This window comes from Pithys albifrons, chromosome 1 (genome assembly GCF_047495875.1).
Source record: "Pithys albifrons albifrons isolate INPA30051 chromosome 1, PitAlb_v1, whole genome shotgun sequence".
NCBI classification, from domain to species: Eukaryota; Metazoa; Chordata; class Aves; order Passeriformes; family Thamnophilidae; genus Pithys; species Pithys albifrons.
This window is the reverse complement of record NC_092458.1, coordinates 72,013,028-72,035,819: the sequence shown is the minus strand read 5'-3', so window position 1 is coordinate 72,035,819 and position 22,792 is coordinate 72,013,028. Positions and strand designations below refer to the sequence as shown.

General features: G+C 42.1%; 1 protein-coding gene across 4 annotated transcripts; it reads right to left on the bottom strand.

Moving 5' to 3' along the window:
* Positions 1-12,209: 12,209 nt before the first annotated feature.
* Positions 12,210-22,199, bottom strand: MSANTD4 (Myb/SANT DNA binding domain containing 4 with coiled-coils). Of its 4 annotated transcripts, XM_071555024.1 has the most exons (4): positions 20,998-21,569; positions 18,729-20,756; positions 15,776-16,404; positions 12,210-14,122 (listed from the first exon to the last, which is right to left on the bottom strand). In XM_071555024.1, the coding sequence occupies exons 3-4, from the start codon at positions 16,235-16,237 to the stop codon at positions 13,547-13,549; spliced, it is 1,038 nt and encodes a 345-aa protein (XP_071411125.1). In that variant the 5' UTR covers positions 16,238-16,404; positions 18,729-20,756; positions 20,998-21,569; the 3' UTR covers positions 12,210-13,546. The 4 variants fall into 4 exon arrangements, with proteins under 4 accessions (XP_071411125.1, XP_071411105.1, XP_071411133.1 ...); XM_071555004.1 differs by lacking the exons at positions 18,729-20,756; positions 20,998-21,569 and adding an exon at positions 22,113-22,199; XM_071555032.1 differs by lacking the exons at positions 18,729-20,756; positions 20,998-21,569 and adding an exon at positions 21,619-21,940.
* Positions 22,200-22,792: the final 593 nt, after the last annotated feature.

Genomic DNA, 22,792 nt, shown 5'->3' with positions numbered 1-22,792 from the left:
TAGATGGTTTGTTTCACGTTTTCAAGTTTTTACAAGGTTAAACATAGTTATTTTCTGCATTCAGGAACTTGATTGTGTTGTTTTGACTTTATGTACTAGAACATTCTACCATCTGAAATCTCCTGTGTAGATATTTCTAGACTTTAATCAAGTTATATTGCCATGACATGTTCCCCCAGATAAATTAAATTTATTTCTAATTTAAAAATGTTTTGTACAGCAGGTTTTGTTTCAACCTGGAGTGACTCTTGTTACACGTGTCTTTGGGCTGTGTCAGCACAGCGCTTTACTCAGCCATATTTTATACTCCTAAAAGCTTTGTCAAGCTGAGGCCACTTTGGCAGGAAGTAGGGCAGCCTCACTGCAGGCCTGAGAGACACATTCAGATGTGTGCCCTTGAAGACAGAAAACTCTGCCTTGCCTGTATTCAGATGTAGATCTGCCTGCCTGCTTCTCTCTTTGAGAACGTGGCAGGTTTGCTGTCCCAGCAGTAACCCAAGTGAAGTGATGCTCCCATCTGCTGCTACCTTTCCCTAAGAAAGGGGTCAATGAGGGCACCTCCCAGACACCACCAGAGCCATCAGCCTCAGGGAAGAGAAGGATGAAGCCAAGTTCCCACCTGGGTCTCCTGTATGGGAATGTATGGGAATACACAGGTTTCCCCTCAGAGCTGATCCTGGAACACCACTGGCCAAATATCAGGGCAGTGACAGACTGTTGGGGAGAGGACAAGGTGGGATGAGAGCCCAACCATGCTCAGCAGTGAGTTATTATCACATGCTGCAGTGAACATGTGGTGGCTTTTTCCCTGCCTACTCCTCGTGGGCCCACAACTTTGTTCTGTTAATTTCAGTGGGAAATGTGATGAGTAGGTGAATATGTCCTCTGAATTGGTAGTTCAGGCAGAAAAGATTAATTTATGCATATTTGATAATTGATGATGCATTTCTTAGTTTGATTTCTTTTGGACAATTTCCTATATGCCCACACATATAGGCACACAAAATAAAGGACAAAACGTCTTTTAGCTGCTGTACTTTGTATACATGTGCAGTGTAGTGAGTGCATAAGGGTTGGTGGGTTGGGTTTGGGGTTTTTTGCCAAATACATGAGAGTTCCTAAAACTTATGAAACAGCCTCTTTGAAACTGAAATTTCTTGTATAACCCTGGTAAAAATATTGCACAGGCACTAGCAGTGCTGGCTGCCGAAGATCACACCAGTAATTCTTGACATCAACCTTGTTTTACAGAAAGATATTCATCTCAGCTATCATTCTCCATCAGTCTTTGCATCCTTATTTGTGCTTCTGGAAATAAGTGCCTGGTATTTTGGTGATGAAGCTGTCTGTCCATTTGTAACCCTCTTGGGTCAGTTTGGTAATGTCAGACTTGGGTGCTGATGTATGGGAATACACTAAAGCTGCATGTGCTGAGAATTGATCTGAGCCATTCATATAAAAATGCTTAGCTCTTGCAAACCTGTTTGTCCCTGAAGATTCCCATCACCTACGAAACAGCATCTCTCAGGGTTGCAGAGGCTGACAGCGGTTCCATTGGAGGTCAAATTTCAAGCCAAAAATGCTAAATTTAAAATCTTTGGAGGTATTTGGTTTTAGTTCTCACAAGTACCTTGATCAAATTTCCTCTTATACTTGTTTAAAACAAGTTACCATTTCTTCTCCCTTTGTTCAGTCCTTATTATTTCCCTTCATTCTCCAGCATTAAAAAAAAAAAAAAAAAAAATATATATATATATATATATATATAGGGCAAAATTTGTCCAGGCAGCCATTGTACCTGAGTTTGGGGAAACGTGAACTGGACACTTCAGGTTTACTCCTTGTCTCACTACACTGGTTTAAAAAAGAATTTAAAATTTCAGTCTGAACTCCAGGTTGATTGAATATGACAAAGGCGCAGAGAAAGTCTAGAAAAAAATATCTCCAATAAAAATCCAGGATTAGTAAGATCAGTGTGGAATTTACACTAGGGAAAAAACACAGACTATGTCAGAAAAGAAGCTTGATGGCAAGATACTGGCTCACCAGAAAATATAATCTTAAAGCTCCCTGTTTGCATCTGCTTTCCTTCTGGTATCCATTTTTAGCTATCCAATTAAAATTAATTCTAAACAATGTCATTAAGAATCATGCCACATAAATTGTATTTGTTCCATCTCTAGACCTGCTCACTCTTCTCAGCCACTCATGCCAGCACAGTTCCATAGCCCAGGCCTTTGACAAGAAATATTCCATCAGGAAAATGTACTATGCAACTAACCTGAGCAGCTCCACCCTGTCCTTCCAGTTCTGTGATTTCCTTTTCCTTGGGTGCACCACTGATTTTCTGAAAGTTGCCCCAGAAAAGTTCAACATTACTTTTGGAGGAATTATTTCAGACTAAAATCCATTTATCTCAGTATCATACAATCAGTTTGAATAACCAGTATAGTCACTTCTTAATAATGGAATGTGTTTCTTCCTTTCCTTTTTTCAGTCTCGAAGACATGCTTTATTTTTTTCCTTAGGAGACTTTGAATCAGTGCCCATGATGTTTTCGTGGTCACTTGATAAGAAAAGTGCTTTACATTTCCTTAGGATTTACTAGTGTTGTTAATTTGGTCTCTTCCTGAGAGTATCTCTGAATTCTCCAGCTGTCCTTGCTCCCCACCCTTTTCTTCTCCTCTAACTCCAGTTACAGAAGCACAGCGATGGTGGGCAGCCTGTGCAGCAAATGGAAAATGCCCTGCCACAGGACATGGACTGCTTGAGCCACACTGGACAAGACTAATTAAGGAAAACAACAACCTCCTTTCCTTCCACCAATGCATATTGCCCAGTCAAAAATGTCACATGGGTCAGATTTTTAGTATACACCTGGGTAGATGCACACCAGTGCAAGGGATAAATGTTCCACTGCATCCCCCATGGGCTGAAGGGCAGTTCTTATCCTAGGGAACATGAGGTCCATCTCCACCAAAACCTATATTCTCCTAAACCTCCTTTGGCTCTACACATTTCTGCACACCCACATGGACACTGTTGCACTGCTGAGCTTCCCTTGATGCAGGCAACAGTGAGGACTGTGAGGCACAGTGCTTGTTGGGAGAAGGACCATGGTCCCCAACATAATCTGTACCATGCAGAAGGTTCTGCTGACCCCAAGATATGGTGGCAGATCAGGTCCGGAGGTTGCTTCCCTCCCTTTGGCAGCATCAAAGCGGGTTCGCAAGAAGGCTTTTCAAAGTCTGCTCCACTTGCACTGTTTTTGTTTTTCCCCTATCCTCTTTCTGAACTCTTGGATGAAAAGCTCTGAACTGCAGCTCACAGAGCTTACTTTCTTTCCCAAAAGACTTTTTTTTCTACAGGAAATAACACTTTTCTACAAAAAGAATAAACATATGAACTACTCAGACTTAACAATACTCATATATCAAAAGAGGCAGTGTGAAGAGGGCACAAGGGACTTATTTTCTGAATGAATTTGCTCATCCTGAATAAAAGTTGGCATCTTCTAATAGGCTGAATTTTCTTTTCCGGCAAACAGTCCAGTTAAACTGACAAGCTTCTGAGTACAGCCTCCTAAATAAACAGCCTTGTCTTCTTCTTGCAGAAACATTGCAATTATTATAAACATGGCAGATGGGAAAACAATTTGAAGGAAGGGAAGCTGGCAGGCTCCAGGAAGGAGGAGGAGCTGGCACATTCTCTTTAATTCACAGGAAGGGTCCAAGTATTTGTGTTCATTTCTGCCTCTGAAAGAACTGATTCCAGAAGATATTTTGTTATCAAGATGATCTATGACAAAAAAATTTAAGATTATCTACATTTTATATATAAGATCACCTATAAATCAGTTCCTAGAAAAGTATGTGACCATGCACATTTGACTTGACAGAAATGCTCTTTCTTCATTGTGAGACAGCTCAGAAGTTGATGATAACCCTTAGCTTGTCCTTTAAGAGTAAGAGCTTACCTGGATACCATTTTTGATTAGCCCACACTTTTTTCTCTATATTTCTGAGCCAAATGATCTCTCCAGTCCCAACTTGTAAGAGAAACAGTGCTAGTTCTTTTAGCTATAGCCTGCTCTGAGTGACTTAGAAAGCCAATAGTGCACCAATCACCAGCCCCAGAGCAGATGATGTGCCAGTGCTCTGGAAGATATATGCAGGGAGATCTGAACATGTCTAAAAGGAACTGTACTCTCGTCCATGCCCTGTCCAGGTCTTGAAAAGCAACACCCATACAACCAAAAAACAAAATCAAGGGGTTTTTAATGTTTACATTAGATTGGTTCCTTTATGTCTCCTGCCCTTAGCACTGAAATATTTTTCTCTGCTAAAAGCAGCACAAAAGAAGAATAACATTTATCTAAGGGGTTTTTTGCTTTCTGTCTTCTGGGCAATTCTTTAAAGTTTTGGGCACTTGGATATGGATAGTCACAGCTCAGTGGGATGCTGAACCGCTCCTCCTGCCCCAGCTGCTCAGCCTCAGCACAGACTGGTTCCCGGGATCCCAGGGTTATGGATATTCATACTACCCAGGGGTCTGTGCTGCCTTCAGCCATCACCTTGGTTTCACCTCCTGGGCTCTCAGGTTCTCTCCAGAAATCCTGTGACATATTCCTCAGGGAGGGATCACCAAGCAGTCCTCAGTTCTGCAACTGCTCAAGGCACCAGTGGGCTAAAGCATTGTTCATGTTTAGTATATCTGAACCCAGGCATAGTAAAATTAACAATTCATTACTTCCCCCTTGCAAATTCAATTTCCCCACTTTTCCTGCTGTTTTTCCTTTCTTAATTGCTGTTTTGATGTAACAGTGCACAAAGATACATACCAGAAGTGGAGTGGCTGATCAAATGGCCTGTCTTCATAACATTTCTCCTGAATCCTCTTGGGTGGAGCACTTTGCCGTACTTGTAAGCAACCTGAAGTCTTTCAGCTAAAAGACCTTTGTGTTAGCAGTAACATGTGTATAAAATAGTAGTGATGTTTCTATTTAAAAGTCAGTTGAATTCCTGAATCAATAGAAAGGCATATTGGTACTGGAGAGACAAAAATGGAGGTGAGATGCTATTCAGTTCTGTAGCTGCCATCGTTCTGGGACTTCACCTGTGTCCCTGATACTCACTTACTGACTCTACCACTGTTCTCCAATTCCAGATCTGTTCCTTTTGAGTTGCTCTTCTATTATTACAGCTGGCCCTGCATGTTGGTTTTACTCATCTGCCATGTAGGGGATGCTGAAAGGAACTGTTTTAATGGAAAACCCAAAGCAATGCTATGCTGTTTCTTCTTGAGGAAGGGAAAGAAGCTGTGAAGACAGGCAGGCAGCCTCTGTCCACCAAGAATGCTCTGTCTAATGCCTAGTTTCCCCAGTTTCTTCTCTCTCTACTCGCTAAGTATCACAGTTAACTCCTTTCAGCTGTTTTAATATCCATTGTCACAGCAGAGTGTGTACTACCTGCTTTACTAGTCTAGTCCTCCTGTTGGCCTCTGTCCCCTGAACTACCACGGACTGCTGAACCTCAGATCTTTCCCAAAGTTTTGCATACAAAGTGATCTTGACAGACTTTGCAGACACATCCACCTCACCTTGCTTTGCTGGGATGAGCAAACTCTCTCCAGGGTACTGGACCTTGTGTTTCTGAAGTTTTTATAACTCTCTTATTTCTGACTACTGGGATCTTACTGCTAGTCCTTGGAGGAAGGATGATATTGTCAAATGTTCAAGCAAAGAAAGGTGGTGGTGGGAGGGTTCCTTCAGGGAATTTTTATCACCCTACCAACACAAAGGTTTTGGGAGTTGAAGTGCCCGGACTGAGAACAAAGGAGTGATTGACATCTCTAGATTCCAAATTAATGGTTGGGCAGAGGTGAGGAACACACTCCCAGCACCTGGGAGGGGGAGAGGCTTTCCTGTGTGCTGGCTTCACTTTGTTTTGGACAGCTGCTGGGAAAGGCCACTGTTTTGCTGAGCCGTTGAGAGCTTCTTCTGGCTCTGCTCTTTGCCTTCCCCCCCTCCATCTCTGGGCACCCCAGCTTCAGAGAGAGAGAGAGGAGAGAGAGGAGGGTCATAGCTGTTTCAGGACACACTGCAGACCTTTTTCTCCTGGGGACCAACTTTGACTGCAAGCAGATTTCTGGGAATTACCACCACTCCTCAACTCCCAGCTTTTCTTTCTTTGAACAAAGGACAAAGAGAGAGAGAGTCTGCTCTTCCCCATGGAAAAGACTCCATCCTGCCCCACGTGAGTCATACACCTTCCTTATCTCTGCCTTGCTGGGAAAAGACTGAGAATTCACCTAGCAGCCAGCTGAGTTGTGACACTGACACTGTCCATAAATATAATTGCACCAGGAAGAACCTAGAGTTTTGGGGGTTGTGGGTTTTAAGAGAGAGAGAGAGAGAGAGAGAGAGAGAGAGAGAGAGAGAGAGAGAGGTTAAGAACAGTTATGCTTCTTATATACATTTTCTAATTAAAGGGGTTTTTTTAAATTTAATAAGGGGTGACATAGTTTTTGAGGAGGAATCCTCTCCTCTGACCTTGGTAAACACTTTGGTTTCCCTTAAACTAGGACAGATATATAAAAAGGATGGCAGATAGGAAGTAAGATGGAAAAGTCCAAGGTGTGGCCCTGAGCAAAAGTCAAAGAGAAATGAAGACAAGGGAATATTGAAACATAATCAAGAACATTTTCTATTTAGATTCAAAACCTAGGAATAGGTTTTACCCTCACAAAATGCAATTCTATAAAATACACAAGGACATGAACATTATTTTACTGAGCCAAAGCAATTGTCTGTCTGGCCAGAAACTCTGCCTCTGAAATTGGGTCCTAACAGATCCTTCCCAGAAAAGGGTAAACATGCCCAACTAGGATCAAGCTTTCCTCTGCTCTCAGGGCACTAAGATGTTACTTGTTCCCTAAAGACTACAGCCCTCTCCACCCTTACTTGCTTGGTGTGGCTATCCCAGCTGTCCTTGTGACCTGTGTTGCACTCTTGTAACCCCACAATCGCAACTGTTCCCTTGTTAGGAAAAGGCATTTCCTATATCCTATGACTGTTTGAAAGTTAACTGACACTTCATAAAATTGATTTTAAACATTTCTAGGACTGAGCTGAAAATCTTTGAAAATCTTTTTTTTTAGAGGCCTACTACTGAGCAGTAAGACCATCCTCTTATTTCACATAACCCTTGGAACACTTATAAGAAGCAGGTAATAGTTTTCTCCAGTACATTAAACACGTGACTAGAAGATTTGCAATCCATTAGCAGATGAACACACATTAGCTTTCTGTGGAAGAATGTCTAATTTATATCTTTCCTGTTTTGCAAACCAAAATTTTAGAGAATGCTTTTCAAACTTCAGTTCTCTCTTTTAAGTTCTCATTTGTGTAATCTCTACCTATCTCAGTGAGATAAATACTGGTCTGAAAAGTAGTATTTGAGTAGCTAAATTGACAGAGGAATAAAATTAAAAATTTGCTTCTTTCTTTAACTCCTATACACTGTGTGATAGGGCTATCCATCAAAAGTGAGATATCTCAGGATTGATCACAAGTCTGGCACAATGTAATTACTGAACCAAAAGCATTGTATTATATAGCATGAAATGAAATAGCAACTTTGCCTTCCACACTATGAACCCGTTGACTAATGATGGAGTGTGGCAATTAGAAAATATGGAAGTAACAAGACAAGGTATTTCACAGTCTGCTAATGTATAGAATAAAACTACTGATAGAGTGAAGCAGGGAAATTAAAAACAATAAAACTGGAACAGAAAATAACAATGGTATTCTTACTATCTGTAAAAGGAGAGGATGGGATTGTCCTCTAAAGTAGGTCAAGTTTAAAAGTATGTGTAGTGTTTGAAAAGGGCTTCTTCTGGCCTCGTGTCAGGGGACCTATTTTTTTTTTCCAGTATGCTTTGTGATGGCTGAGAACTGTTGCATTCATTGTCATAGTGAGTATGACCTAGCACCAGGAAATTTTGCTTTAAGAGACCAGGAAGAAAAAACAATAGCTGTGGGCGAGAGCTGCCTCAGTCCCATTGCCCAGCACTCCCTCCCTGACTCCCATTTGATGCTGCACAAGTGGCAAATGGCTAGATCACCGTTTCATTGCTAGATCGCCTGATGACACCAAGCCAAAAGCATGGGTGGCCTAGCTAGTGGCTCGAAAAAATCATTGTTTTGGTACAAAACGGCACCCCCCCCAAAAAAAAAAAAACAGGAATGAGAGGAAAAGATTAAGTACTATAATTTGTCCTGAGTACATACTGAAGGCATTCTTCCCTGCCTATTCCTATTTGCTTGGAACAAGCATCTTCAAACAAGTTGATAATCTGGAAACTAAAAAAGGGTGAGTATTTGTATAGCTTTTTTTTTTTTTTTAAAATCTGGATTAAAATCTTTCTATAGTTTTAATACCAGCTACAAACATTCTGAGTCCTTGGTACAAAACACCATTGCATGTGGTAGTATTTTTGGACACTCTCTGGCTGAAATTCACAAATCGATTTCAGCAACAACAGAGAAAAATCAGTCTTTCGTCCTCCCTCTTCTCCCACCTAGCACTTCTGTCAAGGTTCTTGATTGACACAGAGTAGGATTTTTGAGGGTATTTTTGTGTTCGTCAAATATTAGCCCTAGGTCTGACTCCCTCTCCTTTCTCCTTCATGCCTTTCTGAAGGGAGCTTCTGGGGGAGGATGAGCCAGAGAGGCAGATGATATTGTTGAGGCTCTTTTGTGGCAACTGTATCAATAGTTCTGTGAAAAGGTGAAGAAATATGAGTTACAAGCGTCTGTTCCCACTTGCAAGGGGAATTTTAGAAACGCTTATGACTGATGACTCTCTGGAGAGTAAAGACACTTTGAGTTGATGACAATACTAATGCTTAATCTGAGAGCTTATGAGATCCTAACCATCTCTTATTGGTCTTGATAATAATTTAATAATTTGTCTTAATAAATTAATATTTTATACCTTTTATACACATTGCTTGCAGAATCTCTTTATGCAAAACAAAAGTTGCTCAAAATGTCCCAGAAATGACACATGACCACTTGCTCAAGGGAACAACTTTGCCTTTGAATCCTACTGTGCCCTGTTAACTGTGTTTTCCTGGGGGTATGGCTGCTGTTCGTCCTGGGTTATTCTTGGGGACCATATTTACACCCTTACCCTAAGATCTCCTCTGTTGATAGAACACTGTTAAGCATTAGCCAGGTTGTCTCCAAATGGCACTGTAAAAACACCTGGACATACGTTGCTTCTCCTCATTAATGTCTTAGCCACGCACAAATTACTGAGATCCATCATTAATAACAGACAAGGAGAAACTCTTGGAGGTAGCTTTTATTTTACCTTTGGTATTTAGTCTTCTGGCTCCAATATTACAGGCCAGAAACCTCTTCATAGAGTAGTGGACATAAAGCCATTTATGAAGCTCCCAGCGCATGTTCCCACTGCAGGATCAGAAGTCAGATGGCACACATGAAGTTTGTGAACTGCTGTCTTTGGCAGCAGCTGTGAAGCTGCCTGATGGAGGTCAGGTGCACTTTGTCACTCACTTTCCCTGTTCATAAATCCCCTTGGGGGTCACAGAGCCATGAGATCGGACATCAGTGCAACAGAAAAAATCCTAATAAAGAAGTTTAAAATGAAAATTGAGTATTTCTCTATCACCATTTTCTCCTGGCTCCTGTTTTACTAAATGTTTGATCTTCACCCCTCTCCTTTTTTTAATTCAAACACTTGCCTCTTCGTTCACAGATGTGTGGTTTCTCCCTTGTCTTAACCTTCTTCTCAGTTTGGAAATGTCACTCATTACTTAAAATCCCAGGTCCTTATTTTAAATAGGATTACAAATATCTGCCTCTCTATCACAGAACTGAGCTTATGTGAATGCCCTGCCTTCGGTGACATTTACATGGTTGAAATCTGCCCTTAGGCTTTGCTGTCAGGATCCCAGGTTGGTAAATAAAGCAAAGGAAGTTTAAGAGACTGCAGATTAGTATTTAAAAATATGACATTTACATTCAAATTACCACAAATTGACTGTGTTTTCATTATGAAAAAAGCAAGCTATAAAATTGATGCATTAAACACTGTAATTTTCTCAAAATTTTATGTTGAAACTGTACTTTCAATGATTTATCCCAATATTTAATTTCATAATTCAGTATTTTCCAAGAGGTTTTCTATAACCAAAATAGGGATCATTTCCCTAGGAGGCTGAAAAGTTGTTGGAAAAATAATTCTTACATACTGCTCTATTAGCATTTGGAAGTGTTCAAATTTCTGAACAATATAGAATTCTGAACTGGTTTAGATTTATATTTTTCCCTGTAACCTTTAATGCTCTTGGGGTGTAATTCTGAAGATGTTAAATGTAAAATAGAAGCTGTTATACTCACAGATAAGTCATACAATTGGAGTAAAACATGAAGAGAGAGGTGCTGGCATAAAGCAGCAACTCAACCATCTGTCAAAACAGGATCCAGATTCCAAAATTTTTCCTTCCTTACTAGATACTTTTTACAGATGAGACTATAGGAAGGTTCTCTCTCTGTTCTGGTTTGGTCCTTCTGGTCATGTCACCTCTTGCAGAGCTGGTTATATTACCCCTTGTTCCTACTCACCCTGTTTGGCAGTCAGAATAGTTACCCAAAAAGTTGGTCACCTCAGGACACAGCAATAATAAAATCCATCTAACTCCACTATCTCAATGTGCTAGACAATCCTGACAAACCTTCTGAATCGTGCCTCTCTCTTGTTTTAAAAGATAAATAATTTCTCCAAATCACAAAAAGCTATTTTTAATATCAATTTGTTTGATATATATCAGGGAGCTGAAATTTTGTCACTTTTTTAGTGTATTGGATTTGTGTTGCAAGGTCTTGCTAGTAGGAGGAGTTACAGGGGTGGCTTCAGTGAGCAGCTTCCAGAAGTTTCCCCCACATCTGGCAGAGCCAATGCCAGGCCACCTCCAAGATGGACCTGCCACTAGCCAAGGCAGAGTTCACTGGTAACACTGGTAGTAACTCTGGGATAATGTTACTTAGGAAAGTAAAAAAGTTACTCCACAGAAGCAACTGCAGCCAGAGAGAGGAGTGACAATATGTGAGAAAAAGCCCTGTAGACACCAAGGTTAGCGAAGGAGGAGCAGCACACACTGGAGCAGAGATTCCCTTGCAGCCCATAGGCAGATGTGCCCCTGCAGCCCATGGAGGCACACAGAAAATCAGAGATCCACATACAAATCTGTGGATGAGTCCCCTGCCAGAGAAGGTAAAAGCACCAGAAGGAGGCTGTGACCCCATGGGAAGCCCATTCTGGAGCAGGCAAATGGCAGGACCTGTGGCCCCACAGTGAAGAGAGCTCACACGGGCAGAGGTTTCCTCAGGACTTGAGACACTGCAGGGGACCCATGCTGGAGCAGCCTGTTCCTGAGGGACTGTACTCTGTGGAAGGGGCCCACATAGAAGCAGTTCATGAAGTTTGTCCTAGAAAAACTTGTGGGAGGGATCCCATGCTGGAGCAGGGTGTGAGGAGTCCTCCCTGTGAAGAGGAAGGAGCAGCAGAGACAGTGTGTGATGAACTGAGCAGAGTCCGCCTCCCCTTGCACCACTCGGGGAGGCAGAGAAAATCAGGAGTGAGGTTAAGCCTGGCCAGAGGGTAAGACTGTGGGAAAGGTGTTTAAAGATTTGGTTTTATTGCTCATTACCCTACTCTTATATGAGGGGTAATAAGCTGATTTCCCCAAGCTGAGTCTGTTTTGCCTGTGTCAGTGACTGTGAGTAATCTCTCCCTGTCCTTATCTTGACCCAGAAGCCTTTTGTTGTATTTTCTCTGCCCTGTCCAGCTGAGAAGGGGAGTGACAGAGCAGCTTTGGGAGGGCACCTGGCACCCACCCAGGGTCAGCCAGTCACATTTAGGAAGAAAAACCTGATACGCTTCCCCCTAGTGCATTTCTGTCTAGCTGATTAATGTCTCCTTCCTTCTTCCTTTCTCAGGTAAGTGGTGGTTGATTCAAGTCCAACTCTGATGAGGTGCCTCATCTCTCCGATTTACTACACAGGGAATACAGGCACCAGCAATTTTGGGGATGCTGCAGTGTTGAGTATCCAGGTTTCTCTTCTAGGTGTAGCCTTATTTCTCTGTGAACAAAGACAGTCTCAAGAGCCATTCTGGAGTGTAGTAGTCAAATTTATTTCCACTGTAGAAGCACACTTGTTTCAGTAATAAAAAAATAACATTTTCTTTGCAGAATAAAAGTAAACCTGTAGTGGTATAAATATATTTACTTGCACAAGAATTCACATAAGTCACTCAACATATAGACTTAGAATTCTCATAGTCCTAAGTTTCAAACGGAGTCAACAACAGACAATCGCAGAAAGATGAGATGTGAAGTCTGGCTCAGTTCAGATTCAAATATATATGAAATAATAGAAAGCTTCCTTCCTTGGTGGTTTTTTTGTTAAATGAATACACTGCTTACGAAAATACTGACAGCCTTCAGCAAGGATTGTTTCTGTTTGTCTAATTAAAATACAATATACAGTGACCACAGAAGCCTCTTCTGGCTGCCTCGCAGGCATGACCTCAGTGCTGGCCAAGTGGAACCAGCAATGAGCATGTTAGTGTTCAAGCTCAGTGCTCCTCAGTCTGTGCTCAGCCTATGTGTCTCCACTCCTGAGACTCCCATCACCAGCAAACAAACCAGGACTAGCAATTTCCTTCAGGGAGTCATCACAGACTCACCAGAGAGCACGCCTGATCAATCAGTAAATCCCTGTGCTATATAAGACAAGTGCTATATTCCATATAGCATTATTAAGGAGCTGGTGAAACCCATAGTCTAGCTTATAGTAGGTATGGTTGATGTCTACCTTACTTTAGCATGAATACTTCATGCAAAAGAAAGAATATTATTTTCTGCACTCTCATTCAGTTCAAGCCATGGCACTGCAGTAAAATCAACTGCAACAAATTTAACTTGCACTTTAACTTCTACAAAACTCTTCAACTCTTTTCTCAACTGTGGGGGTGGGAAAAAAAAAGACAAAAAAGGGGAAACTAAGTTTAATGAATCAATCTCATCGTGACTCTGTATTACTGTAATACTTCATTACCGTATGGGTTATTGTCAGCGCCATGTCCTCACAACATATGTTGATTTATTCTGATCCTTCCTTACTGTTAGTACCGTGAAAAACAGCACAAGGTTCAGCCTTGATTCTTCTTAACACATCTACGAGAGGAGGACACCGAACTAATACAGCACAATACTGAAGACAGGAGAACATAACACTTAATTCTGATACACTGAAAAGCAATTTCACACATAAGCTCATTTATGTAGGCACACTGACAGATTGAGCACCATTTTCTTTTTCAGTTTAACATAATGTTCAACTCGAACAGAAAAATGTTAAGCCTCTAGGACAGTTTCAGTATTAAGAAAAGAACTACCTCTATTTTAGAAACATCAAAACACTAATGTTGACACTTGAAAGTTGAGAAGTTCACTGCAAGTGACCCTCTCTCTGAATTCGAAGGCGCTCCTTCTCCACTTGCAAGCGTTCCTTCTCAATCTGCAGCTTCTCCGACTCGAATTTTAGGAACTGCAGCCTCTCTTTCTCTAACTGCAAACGTTCTTTTTCAAGTTTTAACTTTTCAGTTTCTAAATCCAGAGGCTGCATGATGGGTTTTTCTGCTTGATTGAGGTCATTTTCCAGGGCAGGTTTTTCAGCTTGAAGAGTCTCCAGCCTCAGTTTCTCCCATTCAATCTGAAGTCGCTCCTTCTCAATCTGAAGCCTCTCGCGCTCCAAGTCAACATGCCGCAACCGTTCCTTTTCAATTTGCAGGCGCTCCTTCTCCACTTGCAACCTTTCAGCTTCAATATCTAGTCGCTGTTTCTCCAGGTCCAGCTTTTGCTTCTCCAGATTTACAAGCAAGTGAGAATCTTCATAGGCTAGCCTAGCTTGAGCAGAGCTTAGATTTCCAAACTCTTCAATGTGGGGGAAGTCTGGTAGATCATTTTCCTTTTTCGAATCTGGTAAAACTGACGACAATATTTCTTCTTCTTCCTCAATAGGAAACTGCAGAAAGGAACGTGACAGACAAGAATTACACTCCAGTCTTTATGCCAGAATAAATGTGTTACACACAATTTGACTGAAAAGAACATACTGCATTTTTGTATCTTTAAAGCTACTCAGAACTTTTTCACTCGCACATTGTGAAATAACCATGTTAGATCAGATTTTTCTGTCATTACACAGGTAAAGAAACACAGTTTATCTGCAAGTTAATACCTGGTAATGAAAAATGGAAAATCCACTTGTCAGTGGACATGCAAGAACATACAGAAAACTTGGCACAGTTGTTATTACAGATCATTCAGAACCACTGACAGAAAAGCAGATCTAAAAAAGCATATGTTCTTATTTCTCATAGACCTGAGTGACACTTATGTAAGCCACTAGGAATTTGTTGTGACTAATTATTTATCAGAGCAGATGGATCCATAGGCTATGTGGTATGTAAGCTAAACTAAGCTTCACTAACTTGAGGATTCCATTTTCTAAGAAACATTTAACACTGACATTTTTCACACACTCAACCCTTCCAATTCCATTAAGTGAGTCTATACACAGGACTTTAACCATTCTATATTCCATTTGCTGTAAAGCTATTCATGATGCAGATGAGGAGGGGGTTAGGACCACTGCTCTCAGCAGACTGTAACAACTCACGCAGAATTACAGTTCTTACATGCTACAAGTTCATATTTAGTACACAAGAGATAATTGTCTCACAGTAAGCATGTTGCAAAAGAAAGGCAAACTGAGGAAGACGGGGTTCAGAAAACCCTTAAGACTATGAGAGTCACTGCCAGTCCTCTAACATTAGAGAAGACAGACTCTGTTCTTCAGCACTGTCTGCCAGGAGTCTTACTACCATTTAACAGCTTACACTGATTTTTTCCCAGCACACGTATCAACTGACCTAAGACAGGATTTGCTTTCCTACCCTTACCACTCAAAAAAAAAAAAAAAAAAAAAGAACCAACCTGTTAGAGTACCCCTTTTTGAAATGAGAACTGTATATTTGTAGAGGCGTGGTAAAACCATCCCAACATTTGACTTGACTCCATCTGGCTCTAGGACAGTCACAGTACTACTGCGAGTAACAATCTGTCTAAAAAACCCACAGCTGCTAGTCAAATTCATGCTAAAATTTTAACAGAGAGGAATGGCCAGCTGACTTATTCAAGTAATGTTTTCATCTCCTGTGGGTTTATTTTAAGACCATGCAAAGAGTGGTCTATTTCTTTCTGTATCTGCAGGTAACAAACACTTCCATTTGTTAAAGTAGTGCACTCCTCATCTCCATTCATCCATCTATGCAGCCTGAATATTACAATAACCAGTTTCCTTCAAGAAGGTATTTTCATTCTTCTGACTGAACTAATTCTTATCTCTGGCACATACAAATACAAAATACACATGCAAAGACATATTCAAACTTTAGGGATATCAATTTGATAATCAACATCTAGGATCTTACACACAATTCCAAGTTGCTAGACATGAAAACCATCCCTCTGAAATACATTTCTTTAATTCAAACATTCAGAAAAAAACTAGAAACAGGCACCATTGAGAAACACAGCAAAAAGCCTTATGCTGAAATGAAACAAAGGCCATATTGCCTTAAAGGACATAGTTAAGGTATGTCAAGTCACTCACTTCAAAATTCTGCGGATCTTCCTCTTCCTCTTCCACTTTGATTTCTGTTAAAGATCCACCAGCTTCTCTGAAGTCAGAGATATTTTGCCATTCAAAACTAGATTCAATTGCAAATCCCATTTTCTCATCCATGTCTTCATTGAGAGAGTCATCTAAATTGGATGAAGGAAGGTGAAACCCAGCACCTACTACTTTGATGTTTGCATTCAGACGTTTTCTCTTCATGAGTGCTCTCCAGTCAAGGTATCGCCTTTTCACTTCTGTCCCTGTTCTTTGCTCTCCTTCACCTACAGCATTGACACACTCTGCTATTTCCTCCCAAGCTTTCCGTTTCATCTCATTAATTGTTGTATTAAGTTGCTTTGAAAAGAGTACTTCTCTCCTTTTTCTGATTTCCTTAAGGAGAGTTTGAGTTTCCTGAACACTAAAATTGCTTTTTCTTTTTCTTTTCAATTGTTTCATTTTTTCCAGCTTTAACCTAGTAATTTCACCACAGTAGACTACAGAGATGATCTGACACTAATCAGCTATTAATGTAAATAAATTTAAAAGCCAATGAAAGCAGAGCTCAGTTCTCGTGAAATGAATTTTCTCTTCACTTGGTAGTATTTTTCTATTTGTCAGGCTTCCTAAGAGAAAAAGAGCAAACAACATAAATCTCCAGGGTACACACCATATATTTTCATTTAACAACTTGACTCCTATGTCATCATTTAAGGCATATGTATTTTGAGTCGACTGTTCTTTTGATAAAAGAAAACCATTTTGTTAGACTCTGAATATAAAGCAGCCATAGATACCTTCTTTAATCTCCTATGAATTACAAACCCATTAATATATCCATGTCACGAACTGTTAAGATTGATTTGATATTTCCATTACAAAAATACAGCTACTTTCCTTCAACTCATAAGAGTTGCCAGTTGGGATTTGCTTAGGACTGAAATTTGACATACTCATTTCGGTCCAAATGCTAAATTATTTCCAAAAGAAGCCTAAATTGTTATATCATTACTTCAAAAACATCAAGTGTGTAAGGGACTGAAATTTCTGAGTCACATTTTAAATGAGACACCATTTCCATTAACAAATAGATTAATATGAAAAGCTGAAATTTTAGAAGCTCTTCTGACTTATCTTCATCAGAAATATAAGAACTGGAGCAATCCTGTTGAATGTCGTACAATAACTACTAGTTCAAAGAGATGTCATACACAAGAGATGTTTTAACAGTCAACAGTTTTAAGAGTAAGTCACAATATGCCTATGGTAAAGTATCTCTGTCCTTCCCACACTGCATGTCAGATGCAATGCCAGCTTGAAAGTTCATCTAGTCCTCTGCCTTCAACAACAGCTAGTCCTGTCCCTGATGCTGAAGAGAACACTACCCCATAAATACACCTGACAGATTGTATGCAACTCTGTACAGAGGTGGGCAGTTTGAGAGGAATAAAACAGGGGACTACTAACGCAGTAATGAATATCATAGACTCCCACAAGAACAAAGAAAACAAACAAAAAATCCAAGCAGCCCCCCAAAACAACCAAAACCTGAAAGGAAATACAGAGAATCAAAAATGGCTCTTGGTCATAACTGCTTGGTAAGCAGTTATTTTGAACTTTCTTTTGTACCATGTTACCTACTACTATAGGCATGTTTAGAAGGCTTTAAAACAAGCAGGACAGGGATTCACTTATACAGTACACACAATTTCAAGCTGCTGTGTTGGTTCATTACAGGCATTTGTCTAGGGCGGTCCCGTAGTGTAATGGAGAGCACTCTGGACTCTGAATCCCAAGGACCTGAATTCGAGTCTCAGTGGGACCGTCCCCTGGCAGTTCAATGCCTCACTGCCATCCCATCCTGTCACATCTTGAATGCTCAGCAGGGTCAGCCCCGGTTAGTACCGGGTGCTGTGACAGTCCCGAGGACTTCACTGGCACTGTCCAAGCTCGCTCGGCCGTGGCAGATGGACCTCAGGACTTAAATGGTGGGGCCAGTTCTGCGCATGCTGTGCCTCACCTAAAAAATCCACTGCGCAGGCTGGAAGGGCACACCCATGTGGGGAGAGCCCTGCCCAAATCTGCGTTCGCCAAGTCTGGCCATACATATAGGCATTTGTCTACCTGAAGGCAAATAACTTGCAGATTATATATTCAACTGCTACTGACTTTTTAATTCTTAAAACACTCCCACTGGTTGCTTCCTGAGCTATAGAGGATTCTTAACATACTAAGTATTTTTTCCTGTTATTCTACCTAAACTTGGTTAAAACATACACATTGGCACATTACATTACACAACTCTCCATTTGGGGGATAATGTAGTTTAGACATTGTTATTCATCTCCTACGTGCTACTGACTGTAAATACGTGGCCCACTTGCAGTTTTTCATGTCAACCAATGTTTTTTCATACCCAACAGGCAAGCATGCTGCCATGGAGTATTTTTTAGAATGCTGCATTTAGAAAGCTGCTTTACTATTTTCCCTCATTGAAATATTGTTGTCACTGTGAATCCACTTACTTCCAATAATTATTAGCTAGCAAATATGCAAAACCAAGTCCCAAGTGGAAATCAATTGCATTAAGCATAAGCCTGTATTACCACACACCACTGCAGTGCTCCCATGCAACTACCCAGCACTCTGGACTCCTCAGACTCAAGCAGGAAGCTGCATGCTGCTTTTTAGGACTTGTGAAACTTTTTACCCTTCTGAAAAAAAAATTCTAATTGGTTCTGAGAAAAGGGAATTATTTTAAAAATGTTGTGGACTGCTTTAATGCAGACCGTTAACTTGACATGACCAGTAGTAAAAAAACATTGACAATTTAGAAAGTCATATTTACACCATAACAGAGCATTGTATCTGCTAGAATGACATAACTTTTTTCTGAGACCTTTTATTGATCTTGAAGCGTATCCTTTAACCTTCATTATTATTAGCTTACCATGAAAAGATATCAAGAAAGAAGCATCACATTTACTTGTCTGCCAGTAAATCAATTCATTTGGTACTTGCTGTGCTTTTCAAATGCAAATTACAGTATTAGTACTTTACTATTATTATGGCAACTGAATTTCTTGACCTATGCACCAAATTCTAAGTTTATTTTATGTAAAGTGTTTGGCTGAGGTTTTTTTAACCATTTATTAAGTCACTGAGCAAGCAAATTCTTCAGGAAAGTTACCTGCACACAGAACAATTTAGAACACTTTTAGAATCATCATTTACAAGGCAATTATTCTGGACTGATAAACATATTACTGAGGAATGAAAAAGTACGAGTATCTTCATCCTGGCTTTAGAAACACACACGTTTGCACTTAACCTCTTTTCAGGTTGGAGAGTGCGTGTGAAAGATACAGAGGTATCCATTCTTAGCTGCTTTTCCAGGTAAAAAGAATTACACAGAGTTCTCAGGTAAAACACAGGTTTCACAAGAATTACAGTATTTCTAACTTGTCACTGCCAAGACATTAAATCTCCGTTTATAAGGTCACACTTATTTCTACCGATGTCAGTAGAACTTCGTGTTTGATCTTAAGCACATATTTAAATGAACTCTCAAGTATTTCGCCAACTATGGAAAAATGGATTAAACTTTCCAAAGTACTTGCCAGTTGGGCATGTCAGACTCTTGTAAATGCCAGACACTTAATTTTCCCTCAGAGTACCTAAACAGCACACTTCTCATCTCAGGTATATGCAGGCTAAGCCCTTTACTTAGCCCCAGCTACAAGAACAAGGTTCTGGTCATTCCCAGTAACAGGGAAGCACAAGATTTTAGAGGCTCATATGATATCTCCAGTTATCCTGCCCCTCCCTAAATTACTCAGTGCAGCACAGCAGGATAATGAGGTCACAAACACAGGAAAACAAAAAAACCAAAAACCAAACTCTGGGTTTTCAAATCAAATTTTCATCATCTTCTAAATATAGTTTTACATGAACATGGAAGATGCAGCCAGGCAAGGTTTCTCCTTAGCCCTAAAGAAGTCTCAGAGTTAAAACACGCAAAGGTCAGGTTACCCTGCAGTTCAGCCTCGCTGCAACTCGTGCCAGTGCTCTGCATCACCTGACTGATATCCCCAGCCATTATTTGTGAAGGGTCTAATCCTGGTCTTGGATTTTATGGCATAAACCAAGGACATAACCTTTAAGAACTACACAACTAACTTAGAAACTACTGGCATCCAATTCCTTTATTAGGTAAAGGGATTTTTTAGACTTTTTTTAACTTTTGCTAGAACACATCTGATACAAGCCCTGAATTTCCCAGTAAAACATCAGCAAAACCTATCTGTTTTAACACTTTTGACTACTAATTTCCAATTGCTAAGGACATCTTGCCTTTTCTAACTCTTTCCTTGTTGAAAGCACATCGCCTCACTAAAGACAATTCCCATCTTATTAATATACATGGGTGTTAGTGAATTGTTTAACAGTGTATTTACTCCCACGGCACTGTGTACCTTTCTGAGGTACTAACTAAAAAGCCTTATCTAAATAAACCTGAGGTTTGTGATATTCAGTTTTCTGACACTGCTAGATGGTCTCCAGGATATTACTCTTTAACGCAGAAAAATGAACTGTTACATGCTTGGAGCACTTAAGAGACAGGAATGGCATAAGTTAGGATATGTACATTCTAGACAGCTACAGGAAAAAACCACCCTACCACCACTTTGAAAAGCTTGATTTCCATAAACATGACATACAGCATTGTCCTGGTTTCAGTTGGGATAGTGTTGATTTTCTTTCTAGTAGCTGGGACAGTGCTGTGTTTTTAATATAGTGCTACAATAACGTTGGTAACACTCTGATGTGTTGCTTGCTGCTGAGCAGCACTCACTCTAAGTCAAGGACATCCCAGTTTCCTGTGCTCTGCCACTGAGGAGGCGCACAAAAAGTTGAGAAGGAATTGCAAATGCAAAGTGCATCTTCTTACAGTTTGGATAGAATTGCAAAGTCTTGGCTAGGAAAAAAAAAAAGCAGAAATTCTGATTATATGATAAAAAAGATTTCAAGGGTCTTCCAGAAAAGATGGCAACATGGAGCTATGAGTTTCAGGGTCTCGTCAAGCCAGAAGCAACCCAATGTCAAGAAGGTCCTCGTCACCGGACAAATGAAACGCAAACTATTAAAGTTGAAATAAAACAAGTATTGTAAAAGTAAGCTGGAAACTCCCTAAATAGGCAGAACAGTGACATACTTACTAGCAGAGGCATCCACTTTCTGCCTCTGTCTTTTCTGTCTCCTTTGTTCACACCTTACTGTCTGATGTTGCTAGACCGACAATAAAATTAACCCCTCACAAAATAAACAAAGGAAGCAAACAAAAAGATCCATGCATTCACCAGGACCAAAGGGGCGCTGTTAGCATCAAAAGTCTTAAAATTACTCTTTAGGAAAATCATCATGGCCTTCTTTTTTTTTTTTCCAAATATGATGTCTTGATGGTACTTTTTAAACTTTCAGGGCTTACGTTTGAATAAAAAACTAAAGTTTAAATTAGGAGGACCTCCTACCTGTACGGTTTTTTAAACAAAATTCGACCATCTGAGTATCTTTGCATGACACTAAAACCTAGAGCTTCCTAGAAAACTTCGTATGTGATTCCCATCAGATGGCTAAACTGACTTGGAGCAAACTTCGGCTTTTGTACAAAGCAGGCTGGGTGCTGGTCAACACATCGCCCAACACAGCCCTCCCTGCAAGGAGCCCGGGGTGTGCGCAAAGGAGCAGGCACGCACGGATGGGAACCGCTACCACCTCCTAAAAGGGTATTTTAACTAAGTAGAGGAGGCACTGGGGGCGGGAAGCAGCTGTGGACTCACGCTATTGAATCCACTGCCTCATGAGGCTGAAGTTCCCCTTCCCCTGAACCCGTCACGGGCACGCACGGCCCAAACCCTCCTCCCGGGGTGGGGGCGCGTTCCGGGCGCTGAGGGCGGGCCCAGCCCCGGTGCGGGGCCAGCCCGCTCGCACCCGAGCGCTGCGGGAGTGCGGCGGCAACAAAGGCAGGCGGGGACACGGCCCCTGAGCCCCGGGGAGCAGCCAGGCCCCGCCGCAGGCCAAGGCCCCTCCAGCCGGCACGGCCCTGCGAGCCTACGGGGAGAGGGAAGAAGAGGAGCGGAGCCTCACGGCGGCGAGCGGGAGAGGACAATCGCCTCGCCGCCCGCCGGGGCCGAGAGCGGCGGGCCCTCCCCACTGCACCCCTCCCACAGGGCCGGGGGGTTCCCGCACACCGCGGGGGCAGCGGCCGCCCCATCTCCATCCCCGGGCCGGGGCCGCTCCCGCCCGGTCCCCGGGGGCCGCGCGCGCCGCTCACCTGCGCCCGACGCTCCCCTGCGGCCGCCGGCCCTTTAACGGCCGCTGCGCTCCCATTGGTCAAGCCGCCTGCCTGTCAAGCTCCGCCGGGCGCCTATTGGCGTTCCGCGCCTGTCGCTCCCCCGCCCACCTCGGGTGAGCCGCGCGCCCCCACGCCCCCCTCCGCTAGCCGTGTCACCATTGGCTGGAGCCGCCGCCTGTCTTCCGCGGACCTGTCGGTGATTGGCTACGAGCGGCCGCGGTCCGCCCCCCTGTAACGGGAGACCCTCCGCGGGGTCACGGCGGGGCCGGTCGGGTGGGTCTGGCGTGGTGGCTCCGCCTGCGCGGACGGAGGGCGCGGCACAGCGAGGGGCGGGGCCCTCCGCGGGGATGCGGGGCAGGGAGAGGCAGTGAGAGGCCGACGGTGCTGGGTTTGTCTGCGGGCTCGCCGTGCGGGGCGGTGTGTCCAGGAAGCGTCTCATGCCGCAACGAGGAGCGAGTGCGCGACAAGTGGCGGTTCGTCTCGAACTGCGCGGTTTGTGATTAAAATAGAGAAATTACGCTTGTGTAGATGCTGTAATTGTATGGCCAGACTTCCCGAAGGAAAAGATTGGGGAAGGGCTCTCCCCACGTGGGTGTGCCCTTCCAGCTTGCGCAGTGGGTTTTTTAGGTGAGGCACAGCGTGCGCAGAACTGGCCTCAC

Excerpts from the sequence above, each read along its gene's own strand:
- MSANTD4 (XM_071555004.1), bottom strand. The coding sequence starts at position 16,237 with ATGAAACAATTGAAAAGAAAAAGAAAAAGCAATTTTAGTGTTCAGGAA. Across the intron at positions 14,123-15,775 it reads AAGATCCGCAGAATTTTGAA|TTTCCTATTGAGGAAGAAGA; the intron begins GTGAGTGACTTG and ends TCCTTTCTGCAG.